We start from the raw sequence: 15,000 nt of genomic DNA, 5'->3' as shown, positions 1-15,000 counted from the left end.
TTGTAGACAATGGTGATGGTGTCACAGAAGAGAATCTAAAGTTGTTAGGTAAAAGGTAAGCTTATTTTAATGCTAGTGACATTGTATCATATTTTTCCTTTTATTGGTCTTTTGTATTTTACCTTTGTTATCAGAAACTGAAATGATAACTTCTGATTGGTCTTAGTTCCCTATTGATGATTAGAACTGTTAGTGGATTTTTCCTCATGTAAAAAAATAAGAAAAATATAAAAAAATAAAAATACATTGTTGAACAAAGTTCATCCACAGTTGATGTCAAGCTTTCTTATTTCAGACATGCCACAAGCAAATGCCATAGCTTGGACGATCTTAATTCCAACTTGGGGCATTATGGCTTCCGAGGAGAGGCCATGGCCAGTCTAGTGGAAGTGGCTGCCATTGTGGACATCACCACACGACCACGGGGATCAGTGCAAACCTTGACCAAGATTTTTGCCTATGGCAAAGAGAAGTCCATTAGTGTTGCTAAAGTACCCAGGCCAAGTATTGGAACCACAATAACTGTCCAAGATTTTATGTACAACATGCCTGTCCGCCGAAAGTTGATGAAGGAGGCAATTGACATTGAGAACATAAGAGTACGATTGGAAAGCTTTGCCCTCATTCACCCAAAAATATCACTTAGTCTAAGAAATGACAATGGCCAGTCGAAGGTGATGCACACTAATAAATCAAACTCTACTTTGTCAACTTTCATGCAGCTGTTCGGTTTGGAGAAGTCACAGGGTCTAGTAGAGGTTGAACATACTGTTGATCAGTTTACAGTAACAGGTTACATCAGTGTCCAGCCACACCTGACCAAGGCCCTGCAGTTTATATATGTGAATAAGAGAGTTGTGCTGAAAACAAAAATACACAAGATGATGAACTATCTTTTGGCACGCACATCAATCATAAGCAATAGACTCCACCCAGCAACACCTCTCCAAGGAAAATCTCCTTCTAGCCCACCAAAGGGTTTGAAATTGCATGGCATATACGTAATCAATATTGAGTGCCCACCAAAAGAGTATGACATATGCATGGATCCCACAAAGACTCTTGTAGAATTCAGGGATTGGGACAAGCTTCTTCTCTGCATAGAAGAAATGGTTATTAAGTTTGCTGAGGAGGAGAGATTGGCCATATCTCTTGACGAGCGATTCAGAAGGTCAGGGCGGGACCAGGGAATGATTGAGGAGGAGAGTCAGGCTGAGCCTCATAGCAGCCAAGCTCTGTTACAGGTATTTAGTCTCAAAAGATCAGGAGAAAATAGTAAATGGAAAGGAGAGCCTCAGGAGAAATATGGTAGAACACTCTGTACTTATGATAACTTGTCTGCAGTTCACAGTATCCCGGTCAGAAGAAAAAATAATGAGAAGAAGAACGCTCAGAGATATAATGAGATAGATTCGGGTGATGATGATGAAACTGTACTGAGAGCTGTTGAAAGTAAAGAGATAGATGATGAAAGTTGTCATCCATCAGAAGTATGTCTAAGTAAAGAAACTGATGATCTTAATTCAGAAAGAACAAGTGAAATTTGTGATAACAATTCTCCTCCAAGTTCCATCTCAAAGCAAAACTTATCACCAAGAATACTAAGTACAAGAAGTCCAGAGAAAATTCAAGAAGCCAAAAATAAAGTCCGCAGTTCTTTAGATATGTTTAGGAGAATGGTTACTCAAAGTGACAGTGACACAACCAGTCCACATCCTTCTTGTGAAGATCAGTCTGTGAGTAAGGCAACTGTGTTAAGAGAAACAGGAAGGTCAAATAGTGAAACACACGATGAAGCAAACAATAAAGACAGCAACAAAAAGCGTAGCTCTTTAGAGGAATTTAAAAGTTTTTATACTGAAGATCTGAAAAAATGTAAACAGGAATCATATGAAACTCCCCAGGAACTAATCAGAAGCCCTCCCAGGGAGCCACCACCTCTTAGAGTAGCACCATCCCCTCCTACTTCTACAGAAGATACATCACAAGATACATCACAAGAAGTTAGCATGGATCCAATAATAAAAAATTTGGGAGGAGATGAAGAGCAAAAAGAGAAAAAATCTCTCAGCAAAACCCTCAGTGAAGGATGGAAGAAGCATCAAGCAAAAGCTAAATCCTTAAAATGTCTTCAGAAATTTGAATTCCAAAGGAAATCATCTAATCAGTCCATATGCATCAACAAGAGTACAAGTCATGAAGTGGCACAGAGAGGTAAGAAAAGTCCCAAAGCAGATTTCAGCAACACTGAACCCAAGACCAGGTATCAGACCAGGAAGTCCTTACATCAGAAAATGAAAGATTCAGTCACAGTCCAAACGTCAGATAGTGAATCTGATAATGATGCCAATGGAAAAGCTCTTCACAAGGAATCCAGAAAATATGTGGATCTAGACTGCAGCTTCAAATTCCAGCCAGTACTAGAGTCAGAAATCAAGGAGGCTAAGTTTCCCAAAAATGCAGAGATTCTAGATGATACAGTTAGCCAGACTAGACTAGAGAGAAGCTTGGGTTCTAGAATAGTCACATTATCTAAAGAGCCTGAAGAGATATCTACACAAGATGCAGTGGAAAATGATTATAACAAGTGCAGTGAAATAGGTGATGACAGAGAGGAGATCCAGAGATTTATTCCAGATGAAAACTGCGTGGAAAACAATAAAAATCATGAAGTCCATGAACCTTTGATATCACAAACAAATGATATAGAAGCATTTACAACCGGTAATAAGCCCGAATTTGGTCACCAAGCATTAAACGAATCTGAAGAGATGAAAAAGAAAATATTCCAGACAGTTTCTGAACAGGGAGAGATGTTTTCAATAACTCATACTGCAAAGAAGAATTTGGATTACTACTGTAAAGAAATATCCCCAACACAACCTTTTGTCATTGAAGGTATCTCCAGTGGAAAAAAATATGAGACTGGCAGTACACAGCAAGTTATCACAGGCCAAAGTTCAAACAAAGTTCAAGATGATGCTAAAGAAAGCAGTGCATTTTTGTCTGATTTTATTGATAAGGATGCTGTGGACTCTGTAGTCAAATGTAATTTAAGAGGTAATGACCTAGATGTAGCTGATGCCCCAAAGAATGTTGAACAGTTAAAGGTGTGTAATTTGGAAAATGTTAATGATGTTAATATGAAGTATGTTGGAGAACATCAAACCATTTGCAACTCAATAGGTGCTTACAACATACAAGAGCATTGTGAAACCTTACCTCTTTCTAAAAACAATTATCCAAATACTGAAGTAAACTTCAGACTTTGTGAATCAACATCACAGCTTAGCAGTGCTGAAGATGCTGGTACAGAAAGCCATATATGTAATGAAAATGTTGCAGGTATCAGAAGTAGTGATGAGTATGGTCAAATGGAGATGAAGAGCCACAATAAACATATCCAGTCACCTCCTCTCATTTCATCAGATAACCCTGGCTCGCAGAATCCCCTGTCTGCATCTCTCCATTTTTCAGAGCTCTCCATACCTAGCACCAGAGATTCTCCATCAATTTCTCAGTGTGCATCATCACTTGCTGATACTTGTAATGCTAAAACTCTTTTTGGCTCTAGTGTTCCAAGCCTTAGCAGTGACAGTTCATGCGTGACAGAGAAATCAGAAAGTACAAAAAGCAAATTTCCTTCTTATAACATAGTTTTCCATGGCAAAATGATACATATTGATGGTAAAAATCAATCAGCAGTACCTACAGATCAAGGAGTTTGTCATACAGTAAGTCGAGAAACATCACCCAAGCAGCTGGAGCAAAATAATTCAAGTTTAGAATCAGAAAACTTGCTCAAAAAAACATCTGGAAAAGAGAAAGATGATTTAGAAGAATCTGATGTTCCTAGTAGGAGCTCAAGTGATACAGAGTTACAGAATTCAGAGGATAGGGTTTGTAACAAAGAGGCAACAAGCAAAAATAATCCAGCATATTTGCAGGAGGACAGTAGTTATGACATGACACACAGCTCTAAAGCTAACTGCATAACAGAACATGATCCAAACCAGTCGACAAGTAATTATCTCAGAAATTTGTGGAAGGAAGCAACTGATGACAGTGGAAGGAAAGTCTACATAAACCTCCAGACAGGAAACACTTCTTATGAAGCTCCAGTTATTAAGGAGATGCCAGAATGGACGAGCAGCCAGCCACAAGGGGCCCCAGTTCTCAAGATCCCTTTATCTGAAGAACCTGAAGCTGAAGGAAGCCACCAGAAACAAGATTTTGTCCTCACACATGGATATAGTGCCTTCATGTCATGGAAAAAGAGAAGGGAAATGGAGAAGAAGAAAGTACTGGAAAAGTCAGAGATTAATGTGTCAGGCATTGCTTATGATAACAGCAGAGATACAAAGCAGGATCAGTTTAGGCAAGAGGCCATCAGCAAAGAAGGAGAAGAATGTGAGTCCCTAATATCTTCAGGAATGAAGGAAGCTATACAGTCCATATTGCAGGACTCTGAAATGGATGACGATTCCATTAAGTGGTCCGAGAAACCATCAAATTTAGGCAGTATTGAGGAAGACTCATCAGAAGTGGCCCAAATCTGTCAAGAATGGGAGCCACCAACATTCGCCATGGATGCAGATATACTGAGTTCAAAAGTTCAGGGAACAGGAAGTGAACGAGGAGTGAATAAGGACTCATCTGTAAAGATATATAACATTGTCCATCCATACAAGTTCTCTCAAGAAATGCTTCAGACCTGCAAGGTAAGATATTTGCAGTATTTATATGCTGGGATAAGACAGTATATTGTCATTCTTTATCACTCTCTTTCATTCTCACTCTCAACTTATTATTTCTACACACTCATTTGCTGTTGGCTTTTAAAGTGTTCTTCTTATAGAAAATGCATGTACTATTAAGCCTGGACTATATTTTTAAGGTATTTAATAGGATTAAAAGTCCAATTTCCATAGGATAGAAGAATGATAGGAAGTAATAGAAAAAGTAGGTGTTCTGTTAATTGCATCATATTCTTGCAGGTATTAGGCCAGCTGGACAAGAAGTTCATAGCCTGTGAAATTACTTACACTTCTTCTGATCCAACTCTACACAAAGTGAATGAAATTATAGTACTTTTTGACCAACACGCAGTCCACGAGAGAGTGCGTCTTGAGACCCTCACTGAAGAGAACTATGAATCCCTAGAAAATGGAGAGCGTGTAATTCGCACTTGTATGATTACACCACCCTTGGAAATGACCCTGCCTGAGAGTGAAGTTAGGCTGATGATGGCATACACAAGAACATTCATACAGTGGGGCCTTCATTTCACACAGGTATTTGCAATGGTTTTTATTTCATCAGCTTCATTTAACTGACTTACCTTCTCTCTTTATCTTGAACCAGAACCGTTCCTCAGAAATTGCAATCTGAATATAATTTTTTTGAACATGTGGAAGAGTGCATCACTGCATAAATTTGTGGTTATTCTTTGTTACCTGCACTTCTGCCCCATATATGTTTGTTCTCTTACTTTTTTACCTTAGGTCAGTGCATCACAGGTGAATTTCCACGCTATACCAAGTATTCTGGTTGCACGGGAACGACATGAGCTTCGTCAGCGTCGCTGCCAGTCAGCGACAGCCATTATTGAGAGCATTGTGCGAGATGTTTGTTACACCCTGCACCAGACAGGTGGTGTTGTCTCAACAATGCCAAAACCCTTAATGAATGTTCTTTGCAGTCAGGCTTGCAGAGGTAAATTGAGCCCTTTAGATCTTATTTTTCTTTACACCAAAATCATATGCAATGGTTTATGATTTACTTGAAATTTTATTTTTCCTTGTTTTTTTTATCAGAGTTTGTGTCAGTAGATTTTAAAAGTAATGCAGATGTAAATCATTGATTTTATGATTTTCATGATAGCTGAAGAAACCTTAAATAGAAGCATAACCAGTTTCTTTTATCTTTGCATGGACTTCAGGAGCTATCAAGTTTGGAGATGAATTGAGTTATAACGAGTGTGAAAATCTAGTGAAATCACTGTCCTCATGTGCACTGCCCTTCCAATGTGCCCATGGACGTCCCTCAATAGTCCCTGTGGTTAATCTGACGCACCTTGCAAAGGGAAATAAAAGAGTGAGTATAGACAAGGACACCTTGATATAACTTGACTTCGGTGAACAGTGTTACCGCTTTGAATGCATCATACTCAAAAATGAAATGACATTTTCCTTTTGTAGAAAGATTGATAAATATACATATGACTTGATCTGCAATATATTTCATCCATGTAGGAGAAATACCACACATGATTTTTATTCTCTTGCCTTTGCAGGAAAGAAAACCCAACTTGCACAAGCTGAGAGAAGCTATTGAGGAGGAAATGTTAGGTGAAGAGAACATGGACTAGTTGATTTGAAAATGAAAAATCTTCCATGCACTTAATGGAATGGGGTTTGTTTGTGTGGAAATGAGGACATTTTCTACAATGTAATCCTTAAATTTGTATGTTTGTCTTGACATTTTATTTGTAAAAGTAGGTCAGTGTAATCCAAAACAAGTTTCAAAGATACAAATTTGGTACATATACATTTTGAGGTTGAGTAGGATTCAAGTTATTTATATATAAGACTATCTTGCTAGGTAACAGAAATCTTTTCTTTTCTGTGCAAGTGCCTTACTGGAAGAATAGGTTGTGATATTTATTTTAAATTAAGTTTGGTTAAATAGATTTTGAGAAGTAGCTTTTCAAAATGTATATATTTTAATATACTATAAACTTTGTTATATGTTGTTATCCAAGAAGATCCCTTTAAAAGGAACTTCTTCTTGTCATTTTTTTCTGTTTTTAAATAAATCAGAGGTTTATTCACAACGCTTTTTATTATCTATTATCATAGTTTGATTTAATCCAATGTTTGAACAAAAGGAAGTTTTGAAAGGCTTCAGAACCCAATAAAGTTTTTATTTTTTTATTTTCTTGTCTGAAATAAAGATAAAATAAGATTTAAACAAAATTTCTTAGTTATGTGGCTTCCTCAGTAAGTCGACTTTACAATGGAAGGATAAGCATAAAAAAATCTGGCAATTGTTCTACATACAAAACAAAAGTCATATTTTGAACTAGACTTTTCATATTAACAACAATCTTTTCATGAGCCACAGAAAGGTCTCTGAATCCAACTTAGAACTTGAAGTCCTTGTACTTCTTGGCTGGCTTAGCTTGGTCTTGTTGTTGCTTCCTCCTCTTATTCCGTTGTTTTGCCGCATGTTCAGCCACCATATCTGAGAAGTCTTCCTCTTCCCCCTTCTGCTGTTCCCTGAGAGTAGCTTCGTAACGTGCAGCCATGGCATCGGTGTCCACCAAATCCAATTCTGAGGGATCGAGGGCCACCTCGACTCCCTGTGGTGCTGAACGAGCTGCTGCCCCACCCACACCTGCAGCTCCTAAGTCGTAAGTGTGTGTTGAGCCCATCATTGCCCGCCCCATGGTCTCTGTACGCTTCTCTGGGAGGATAGTGTATAGTGCTGGAGTGTCGCCACCTTCCATTTCTGTTTCCATGCGCTTCTTTCTCAATTCAATCATGTCTGGTGTCTCCAAGCCAGCTGGTAAAGAGCTAATGCCTGAAGGAGTGACTAGACCAGTTTCTCCAGGAGTTACTAACCCACTGACATCCTCATCAGATTCTTCCTCACTCTCTTCTTCCGACTCCTCTTCACTCTCACTCTCCAGTTCTCCCCACATAGTCCTCTCTACCTCCTCTTCAGTTAGCGGCGAGTCAAAATCTTTGCTCTGGGTACCAAACACATCACCATATATAGGTTTGCCCATATTATCTACAGGAGGTTTACCCCAGCCACCTGCATGGTAACCAAAGCTACAGCCTTCAGGTATAGGTGAATTGAGGCCAGGTATTTTTAAGTTTGGATATGATGGAGGTGGACCATAACGCTGCATGGCAATGAGCCATGGAGGTGGGACTTTGTGTGCATTAGCACCCACAGGCATACCCAGGGCTATCCTCAGATCATCACTCATTTCTCCAGGTTTCTTATCTTTCATCTTTGTTTCAAATTCTTTGCCTTCATAGTAAAGGTCTCCATGTATTGTCATCTTGGGTTTGGTTTGCCACTTGAAGAAAGCATCATGGAGCTTCTGATAATCAATGTCAATCTTACCCATCTTGGGCCTCACCTTGTCTCGCATCTTTGCCTTGAGTGTCTTTTGATCTTCCTTCTCCTGCAAAGCTGCTCTCATCTCCATAATTCCTGTGCGTTTGATGAAGTCTGGCAGCTCGAAAGGAGGCTTTTCAATACCACGCTTACCTTGGAGGTACTTGCGCTTGAAGCACCAGTGTCGTGGGACAGGTACAGTATTTCTTGTGGCTTTTAGATGCACCAGCAGTTTTGGATCCTTTGCTGTGACATCATGCATTTCAACAACATCTGGACGACTCACTGTCTGCTTTAGTTCTGCAATGCTCATACGCTTAAGCAGTTTCATTTTTCTTTTGGATAACTTTGGCTTATCATCCTCCTCTTTTTTTATGTCATCATCATCATCATCGTCATCATCCAAGGGAATCCCTGGAACCTTTGAACCAAGTTTCTTTGGATCCACTAGTGGAATTTCTGTCTTGGGAACCACTTTCTCTTCTTCGACCTTTGGCTCTGGTTCCGCAATACGGAAAGCCTCAAATATTTTGGCAAAGTGTCTATAATTAGGATCTGTGATATCTAGGTCAATAGTATCCTGCACATACTCAATTTCTATGTTTGGATCATCTGCATCACTTTTGTCCTTCTTCAATCTCTCATTCCTTTGTCTGTCCATCTCCTCCTGGAAGCGATGACGTCCCTTCCTCTTCTTTTTCTTCTTTTTCTTACTCTTCTCCTGCTTGCTCTTCTGGTTGGGTTCCTCTGGGGCTTCATCATCTTCCTCTTCATACCCAGTTGGAATAAATGAGGGCTGAGCTTTGGCCACAGGCACAGGGGGACGGGGCTGAGGCGGAAGGCTCTCCAGCTCGTCCATGCCAGCCAGTCCTTCCCTCTCAACCTTCTCCACATCTTCTGGATTTACACCCACCTGGAAAAGGATGCATATATAATTTCTATTACATTTTACTTTGGTATCTTCCGTTTACTTAGAAGAGGAAGACTACATAAAAAAAACAGTTTTGGATAAATGTTTCTGCTTCTGTAACATGCCTTTCTTAAATAGAAAGTGCTGTTTATATAATAAATGAGAACCTCTACACTATGATCTTCAAAACAACAAAAGCTTGAGTTAGATGAAAAAAGAAAGAAAAATAGAAGTGTCCCCCAATCCCACACATACAAACTCACTCCCACTCCCATCCTCACAGAGTAGATACAAAATCCATTACATATACTGTACAGTCAAAATCTGCATTTTAAAAAGATCCCTAGGCAGTAATTTTCTCACACAATTCTTCTCAAAGAACTGAAATTAGAAACTCATAATGTCAACTTTTTCATCATTAACCAAAAATCCAGGCATTTGGCTTATGTGAGCAGCAGCACTGCTGCGTGCACAGCTTGTAGGCCAGGCACACGCATACACGTGTGTGCGGTTACAAGACTAAATGCCTCCTATTTGTTATTTCCTCTTTTTATGTGTAAGTGTTTTTAGCTTTTATGCCATTTTTGCCATTTGCATTATCCAATTGATAATAGACTGTTTTCCTTGCAAAGACTCCATATTATCTCTCTAGTCTACAACATAGTGCAATAAAAATAAAAACATTTCCTGTAATACAACCTGCGTCACCAGTCACAGTGCCAGAAATACAATGCTGAGCATAGAAATAGCATCCTCCATGGAGCCGGCACTCTTCCAGTCATGGCTCGCGGACATTACATTCCACACTCGTTTATTGATGGATATTAAGCAAAATCACCAAATGAGTCTAATCAACCTCCCAATATTTTTGTGCACTCATGGCAAGTTTTTCCTATCATAGGCTTTAGGAAGGGGATCTTGCATTATCTCCACTGGTAAAACAGGGTGAAATGTACCATCTGTGAGCTGTGTCTAAAAGAGCACCAGGTCCAGTGCAGATTATGAAAAATAAAATACCAGTAAGACATTGTTACTTATTGTTATTGCACAGATTTGTTGACAAACTGGAGAGAGAATGTGGAGTCTGTTCAACGAAAATGGTCAATTATCTTCTTGATTCAGCAAAACAAATCACAAATATAGACCTTGGAAAATACATGCAGAAAAAGAGATAATAACACAGGAAAAAGGAGGCAAGGAGACAATAATACCACTACTGTTCATCATGTGGGCTAGGCCAACAAGAAACACACCCGGTAGAGTCAACATTCAAGTAAGCCTAATGCCTGGATTTTGGTCCATATACGAGCCACATGTTACCCTGATCCAACAGGTTAAGTACATAGTATGAATCCATCTACTGCACTTTCCTGTCATCAATAGACATATGAAGAAAACCATAGAAAAAACTACACATGTGTAATAGGCCTTAGTCACTTTATATTAACTATAACTGAATCTGAAAATAATGCAGTTCATCAAAGAGTACCAAATGTAAAATATATGACAGCTGAAGCTTTCACACACTGCCATCCTTCTTAAAAGGATCTATTTCTCTTACCTGCTTGGCACGTTCTGTCTTGAAAGCCAGGGCCTGCTCCAAGGCCTGTGGCAGCTTCACCTCACGAGGAGTCTCTTCTTTAGGAGCTGTCACGTGCAGGGACATAAGTGGAGGCGGCTTCTCGTTCTTGTCTTGGTTTTCGCCGGGGGGCCCCATAGTAGGAGGAGCAGCACCTAACAGCCCTGCACCCTGCAAGCAGGAAGTTTTACCAAGTACCTTTTAAGACAAAAAAAAAAAAATAAAATAAATACACAAATCCTGAGTACGTGCATCCTCAAAAGCGGAAATATCTCAAACATCACTAGTACTTCAATAATCATATATCAAAGGTGATGTTCACCTATACAAACACACAAACACCAAACAAACAATAAAAAAAAAAATACCAATAGAATTGGGGTAGAACTTAAATGTTCTAATATGCAAATTGCCATTTGACATCTCAAAAACAAAATACTACATAAAATAGACTAGGTTTCCTATCCAGCGAGTTGTAAGGGGTCCCTGAGGAGGGTGGAGGTAGAGGGGTAATTTGGAATTAGCTATTTTTTGAAGAAACTACTAAATGAAACTACCAAATAACTGTTAGAGCCCACCTCTGGTTATATCTTAGAGGTAGCAAGGGCATAAGTGCCAACAAGTAAATTGATGACTCAGGTTATTAGATTTTCTAGTGCTTTGCATCAAGATTCCCTGGTAACATGCTGTAGCTTATAAAGTGGTCAGTATGTGTACCAAGTACAATGTTCATCCCTCAAAAAATAAAAGCAATCCCCACACCCACGTAAATGGCCAGCACTAGTTTGCCACAGGGGATTCTGCAGCGTACCATTGTTTCCAAAGTGCCACTCTGGACTCTGCTTATTATCAAAAAAACAGTTGTTTGTGAAAACAAAAACCCTACTGTGAATGGGCTACCTCAACCTCCGGTCGCCTAAGTGAAGTACAAGTGAGGATTTTTAGGATTCAGAAATCAAGAGTTAGACTGGATACCTTGTTGTTATTCATGAATTTTATTGTAACGTGGACCTGTTTTTAATGCTTCGTATTTTATTATTTCTTTTTAAATAAAGCGTCTGTTTTAAATGTCTATATCTTATTTTATGCCTTAGGAATATCCATCCTATCCACCATAGTTAAGCTAATAATCTAACTTGTACTAAAGTTTAATAAAGTAGTTAGCATAACTGTTTGCCCCAGTTAATAAGTGATGCTCGCACTACCACAGGTCACGCTTTGAGAAATCTACCTTGTTTTAACTACGTACAAGCTGGGCGCCCTTGTTAGTGAGACGCTACAGTGCAACCTTAAAATATCTAAAATGGCCAACATTTTAGATCCAATGTAGAAAATATTTTACATAAACTTCAAATGAAGAAGGTTTAAGAAAATACCGGAGGTCTGGGTGATGTGTTTGCCATAGGCATAGGCGGACGCTGCGGTGCAATGGAGGTTGGTGCACGAGTTGTAGCTGTCTGAAGGAGTGGAGGCCTGAGAGGTGGCTGCTGTGGTGAGGGTGTGGACTTGGGCACAGACCCTGGTGCAGGGCCCAAGAGACCAGCACTTGGGATGGGAGCTGGGCCTGTGAATCCAGCTGGACCACCAACATTGATCGGCCCTTGAGGATGTGGCGTGAATGATGCTGCAGGTGGTGGCACAACCACAGAAGCCTTAACACCAGGAGGCCCTAGAACTGGAACCGTTCCTACCCCTGGTGGTACTGGAGCTACAGATGCGGGTGCAGAGGGCCGTGGAATTGGGGCAGTAATGCCTGGAGGACCTGGTGGTGGAGCTGGTATCTACAAAGCAAAATATACCTTAACAATTGGAAATTTCAAAAAACATGAACATATACCACCAGTAAGCCTTATGTATACTTGTCACTTTTAATTAAAACTAACGATAACTGAAATAAAAGTTTAAAATATAGATCAACTTTTCATCACAGATTTACAACCACAACTACTACTAAAAACTGAGAGATACAGCAAACATCCTGGCTTATAATGCAAAGTCCCTTGTGAGAAATAATTAAAGGATAAAATGATTACAGAGTCAACCTCAACTAACACAGAAGCCTGAATCATAAAATCCCTTACTTTATGTTCCTCTTCCTTCTGTTTCAGAGCCTCCCTCTGCAGCCTCAGCAGCTGCACTTGTTTCTCATGTTCCTCCCTCTGCTTTTCCTTCAGTGCTGCCTCCTGAAGACGATACAGGTCTTCCTGCTGTTTCTGTTGCTGCTGCTGTTCTAAAAGCCGCTGTTGCTCCCTGACCTTCTGCTGCATCAGTCGTTCTTCCTCCAACTGTCTTTGACGGGCCAACATCTATAAGAAAAATTACAGAATGTAGAACAAGAAATACCAAACCAATGCTTATTGACTTTTCCCTCCTCTAAAATCACAGAGAAAGCTTTAACAATCATAAAAATGTATTCTACCTACCCTTTAATCTTACTATCTAAAATAAATTTAATTAATTCCTGATCACCATAATACACCACAAACAAAATAATAAATACAATACACTTGAAAAATAAATAACATATCATCTCACCTCTTCTTGTTCCCTCGCCTTCCTTAGGAGTTCATTCTGATCCTGTGGAGGTTCTCCTTGCTCTTGCTGTGGCGGCTGGGCTTGCTGCTTTAGCTCCTGCTGCTGCTCCTGTATCTCGTTGCCCTCTTCCTCCTCCTCTTCCTCCACCACCATGTCCTCCTGCTGCTGCTGCTCTTCCAGTTCTCTGTTCTCTGCTTGCCCCAGCTGGTCTGTGTGGTCTCCCTCTTGGCCTCCCTCATCCATCTCCCCCCCATCTAAAATAAAAAAAAACATGTGATATTATTCATGTATTTTTTACCTAAATGTACCTACTGACAATAAATCAAAACAGTAATAATCGCATTAATAAAAACAAATTGGCTCAAACAATATAAAAAAGCTAGTACAATTCCATCCAACTCACATTAAGCTACCCTACAGAATATAATACAAATTACACTACCTTTGCCCTCTTCCATGTTGGCAGCCTCTTCCTGGGCAAGCAGGTGTTGATAAAGTCGTTCCACAAGCTCACTCTTCAGACCTGGAGAGGGGAAGGAAAAGCTGATGATGAAAATGTCTCATCTTACAATGCCTTGTCTTTTATTGCAATAAAAACGGAAACAGTAATGGTTAACAATAAAAAATAAAACAAAAATAACAGCAAATAACCATTACGATTACCAATACATTTAAGAACAACAACAATGATAATAATAATGATGATAACAACAATAACAATAATTAATAATAATAATGATAATAATAATAATAATAATAATAATAATAATAATAATAATAATAAATAAACAACAACAACAACAATAATAACCTAAAGCCCCCAGGAAAATGTTGTGTTGACTGTGGTATTGTTAGGTGAAATGTCTCTGCACACTGATAGCTCTGCAAGTGCTTAGCCACAAAGGAATTATTAGTAGGCTTTGTAAGTAACCTCACCTGATTTCACCTTTCCTTTAATTTGTGGGAAAAAAACATTTCTTTTTACTAATGCTATCAATACTGATATGGTTACTTTTATTATAGACTTTATAATTATTATAGTGTTAATAACATTACTAACAGCAACATTAGATACCAGAAAATATTTTCAAAAATCAAGGAAAAGGGTCAACAGGTGAGACAGGTAGTATCAATACTGTTGTTCCTATTTTTATATAGACTTTATCATTATTATAGTGTTATTGACATTACTAACAGCAATACTAGATTTCTAAAATCAAGGAAAAGGGTTAACAAGTAAGACAGGCAGTACTCATAATTGGCTCAATGGTGACTTAGTACTTGTAGACCATCTACATGTAAAAACATTAAATAAATCAAACTTACGGTGGGCATGGCATGCGTGTACATGTCATCCCCGACAGCTTGGGGTTGTTGTTATCAATAATAATAAAAGTAATAATAATAATAAATATAAATAACAATGACAATATTAATATCATTATCATTACTACAATTACTATACTACAAATACTACTCCTCTTCCTTTGTTCCCCTCTTCTTCCCTCTCATTTCTTTCCTGTTCCCTCCTTTCTTTTCTCCTATCCTTATTCTTTCCTTCCTTCCTTTCCCCCTCCCTTCTCCTACTCCTCCTACTACTGCTACTAACTAGTATGAACATTTATATTGATATCAATATTAACACTATTATTAATATTAATAATACTATTAACAGTAAAAATAATAAAAGTAGTAGTAGTAGTAGTAGTAGTAGTAGTAGTAGTAGTAGTAGTAGTAGTAGTAGTAGTAGTAGTAGTAGTAGTAGTAGTAGTAGTAGTAGTAGTAGTAGTAGTAGTAGTAGTAGTAGTAGTAGTAGTAGTAGTAGTAGTAGTAGTAGTAGTAG

The 15,000-nt window shown here is 38.8% G+C and overlaps 2 protein-coding genes across 4 annotated transcripts in view; one reads left to right on the top strand and one right to left on the bottom strand.

The window, feature by feature from the left end:
- LOC125046392 (DNA mismatch repair protein Mlh3-like) overlaps positions 1-6,791 on the top strand; it is a 9,081-nt gene extending 2,290 nt beyond the window's left edge. For both annotated transcript variants that reach the window (XM_047644142.1, XM_047644143.1), the window contains exons 3-8: positions 1-55; positions 296-4,721; positions 4,998-5,294; positions 5,505-5,715; positions 5,942-6,096; positions 6,296-6,791. The exon at positions 1-55 is cut by the window's left edge and continues 73 nt beyond it. In XM_047644142.1, coding sequence (XP_047500098.1) covers positions 1-55; positions 296-4,721; positions 4,998-5,294; positions 5,505-5,715; positions 5,942-6,096; positions 6,296-6,370 — 5,219 coding nt within the window. In that variant the 3' untranslated portion in view covers positions 6,371-6,791. The remainder of the gene's footprint in view (positions 56-295; positions 4,722-4,997; positions 5,295-5,504; positions 5,716-5,941; positions 6,097-6,295) is intronic.
- A 117-nt stretch (positions 6,792-6,908) lies between these two features.
- LOC125046393 (splicing factor 3B subunit 2-like) overlaps positions 6,909-15,000 on the bottom strand; it is a 9,718-nt gene continuing 1,626 nt past the window's right edge. The window contains exons 2-7 of one of the 2 annotated variants that reach the window (XM_047644144.1): positions 13,600-13,680; positions 13,158-13,411; positions 12,704-12,928; positions 11,999-12,403; positions 10,605-10,820; positions 6,909-9,046 (exon numbers count right to left, since the gene is read on the bottom strand). In XM_047644144.1, the coding sequence (XP_047500100.1) occupies positions 7,145-9,046; positions 10,605-10,820; positions 11,999-12,403; positions 12,704-12,928; positions 13,158-13,411; positions 13,600-13,680 (3,083 nt within the window). In that variant the 3' untranslated portion in view covers positions 6,909-7,144. The remainder of the gene's footprint in view (positions 9,047-10,604; positions 10,821-11,998; positions 12,404-12,703; positions 12,929-13,157; positions 13,412-13,599; positions 13,681-15,000) is intronic. The other variant, XM_047644145.1, reaches the window with a different exon arrangement.

Source organism: Penaeus chinensis, chromosome 39 (assembly GCF_019202785.1).
Source record: "Penaeus chinensis breed Huanghai No. 1 chromosome 39, ASM1920278v2, whole genome shotgun sequence".
NCBI lineage: Eukaryota > Metazoa > Arthropoda > Malacostraca > Decapoda > Penaeidae > Penaeus > Penaeus chinensis.
This window is presented reverse-complemented; position numbering and strand designations above follow the sequence as displayed.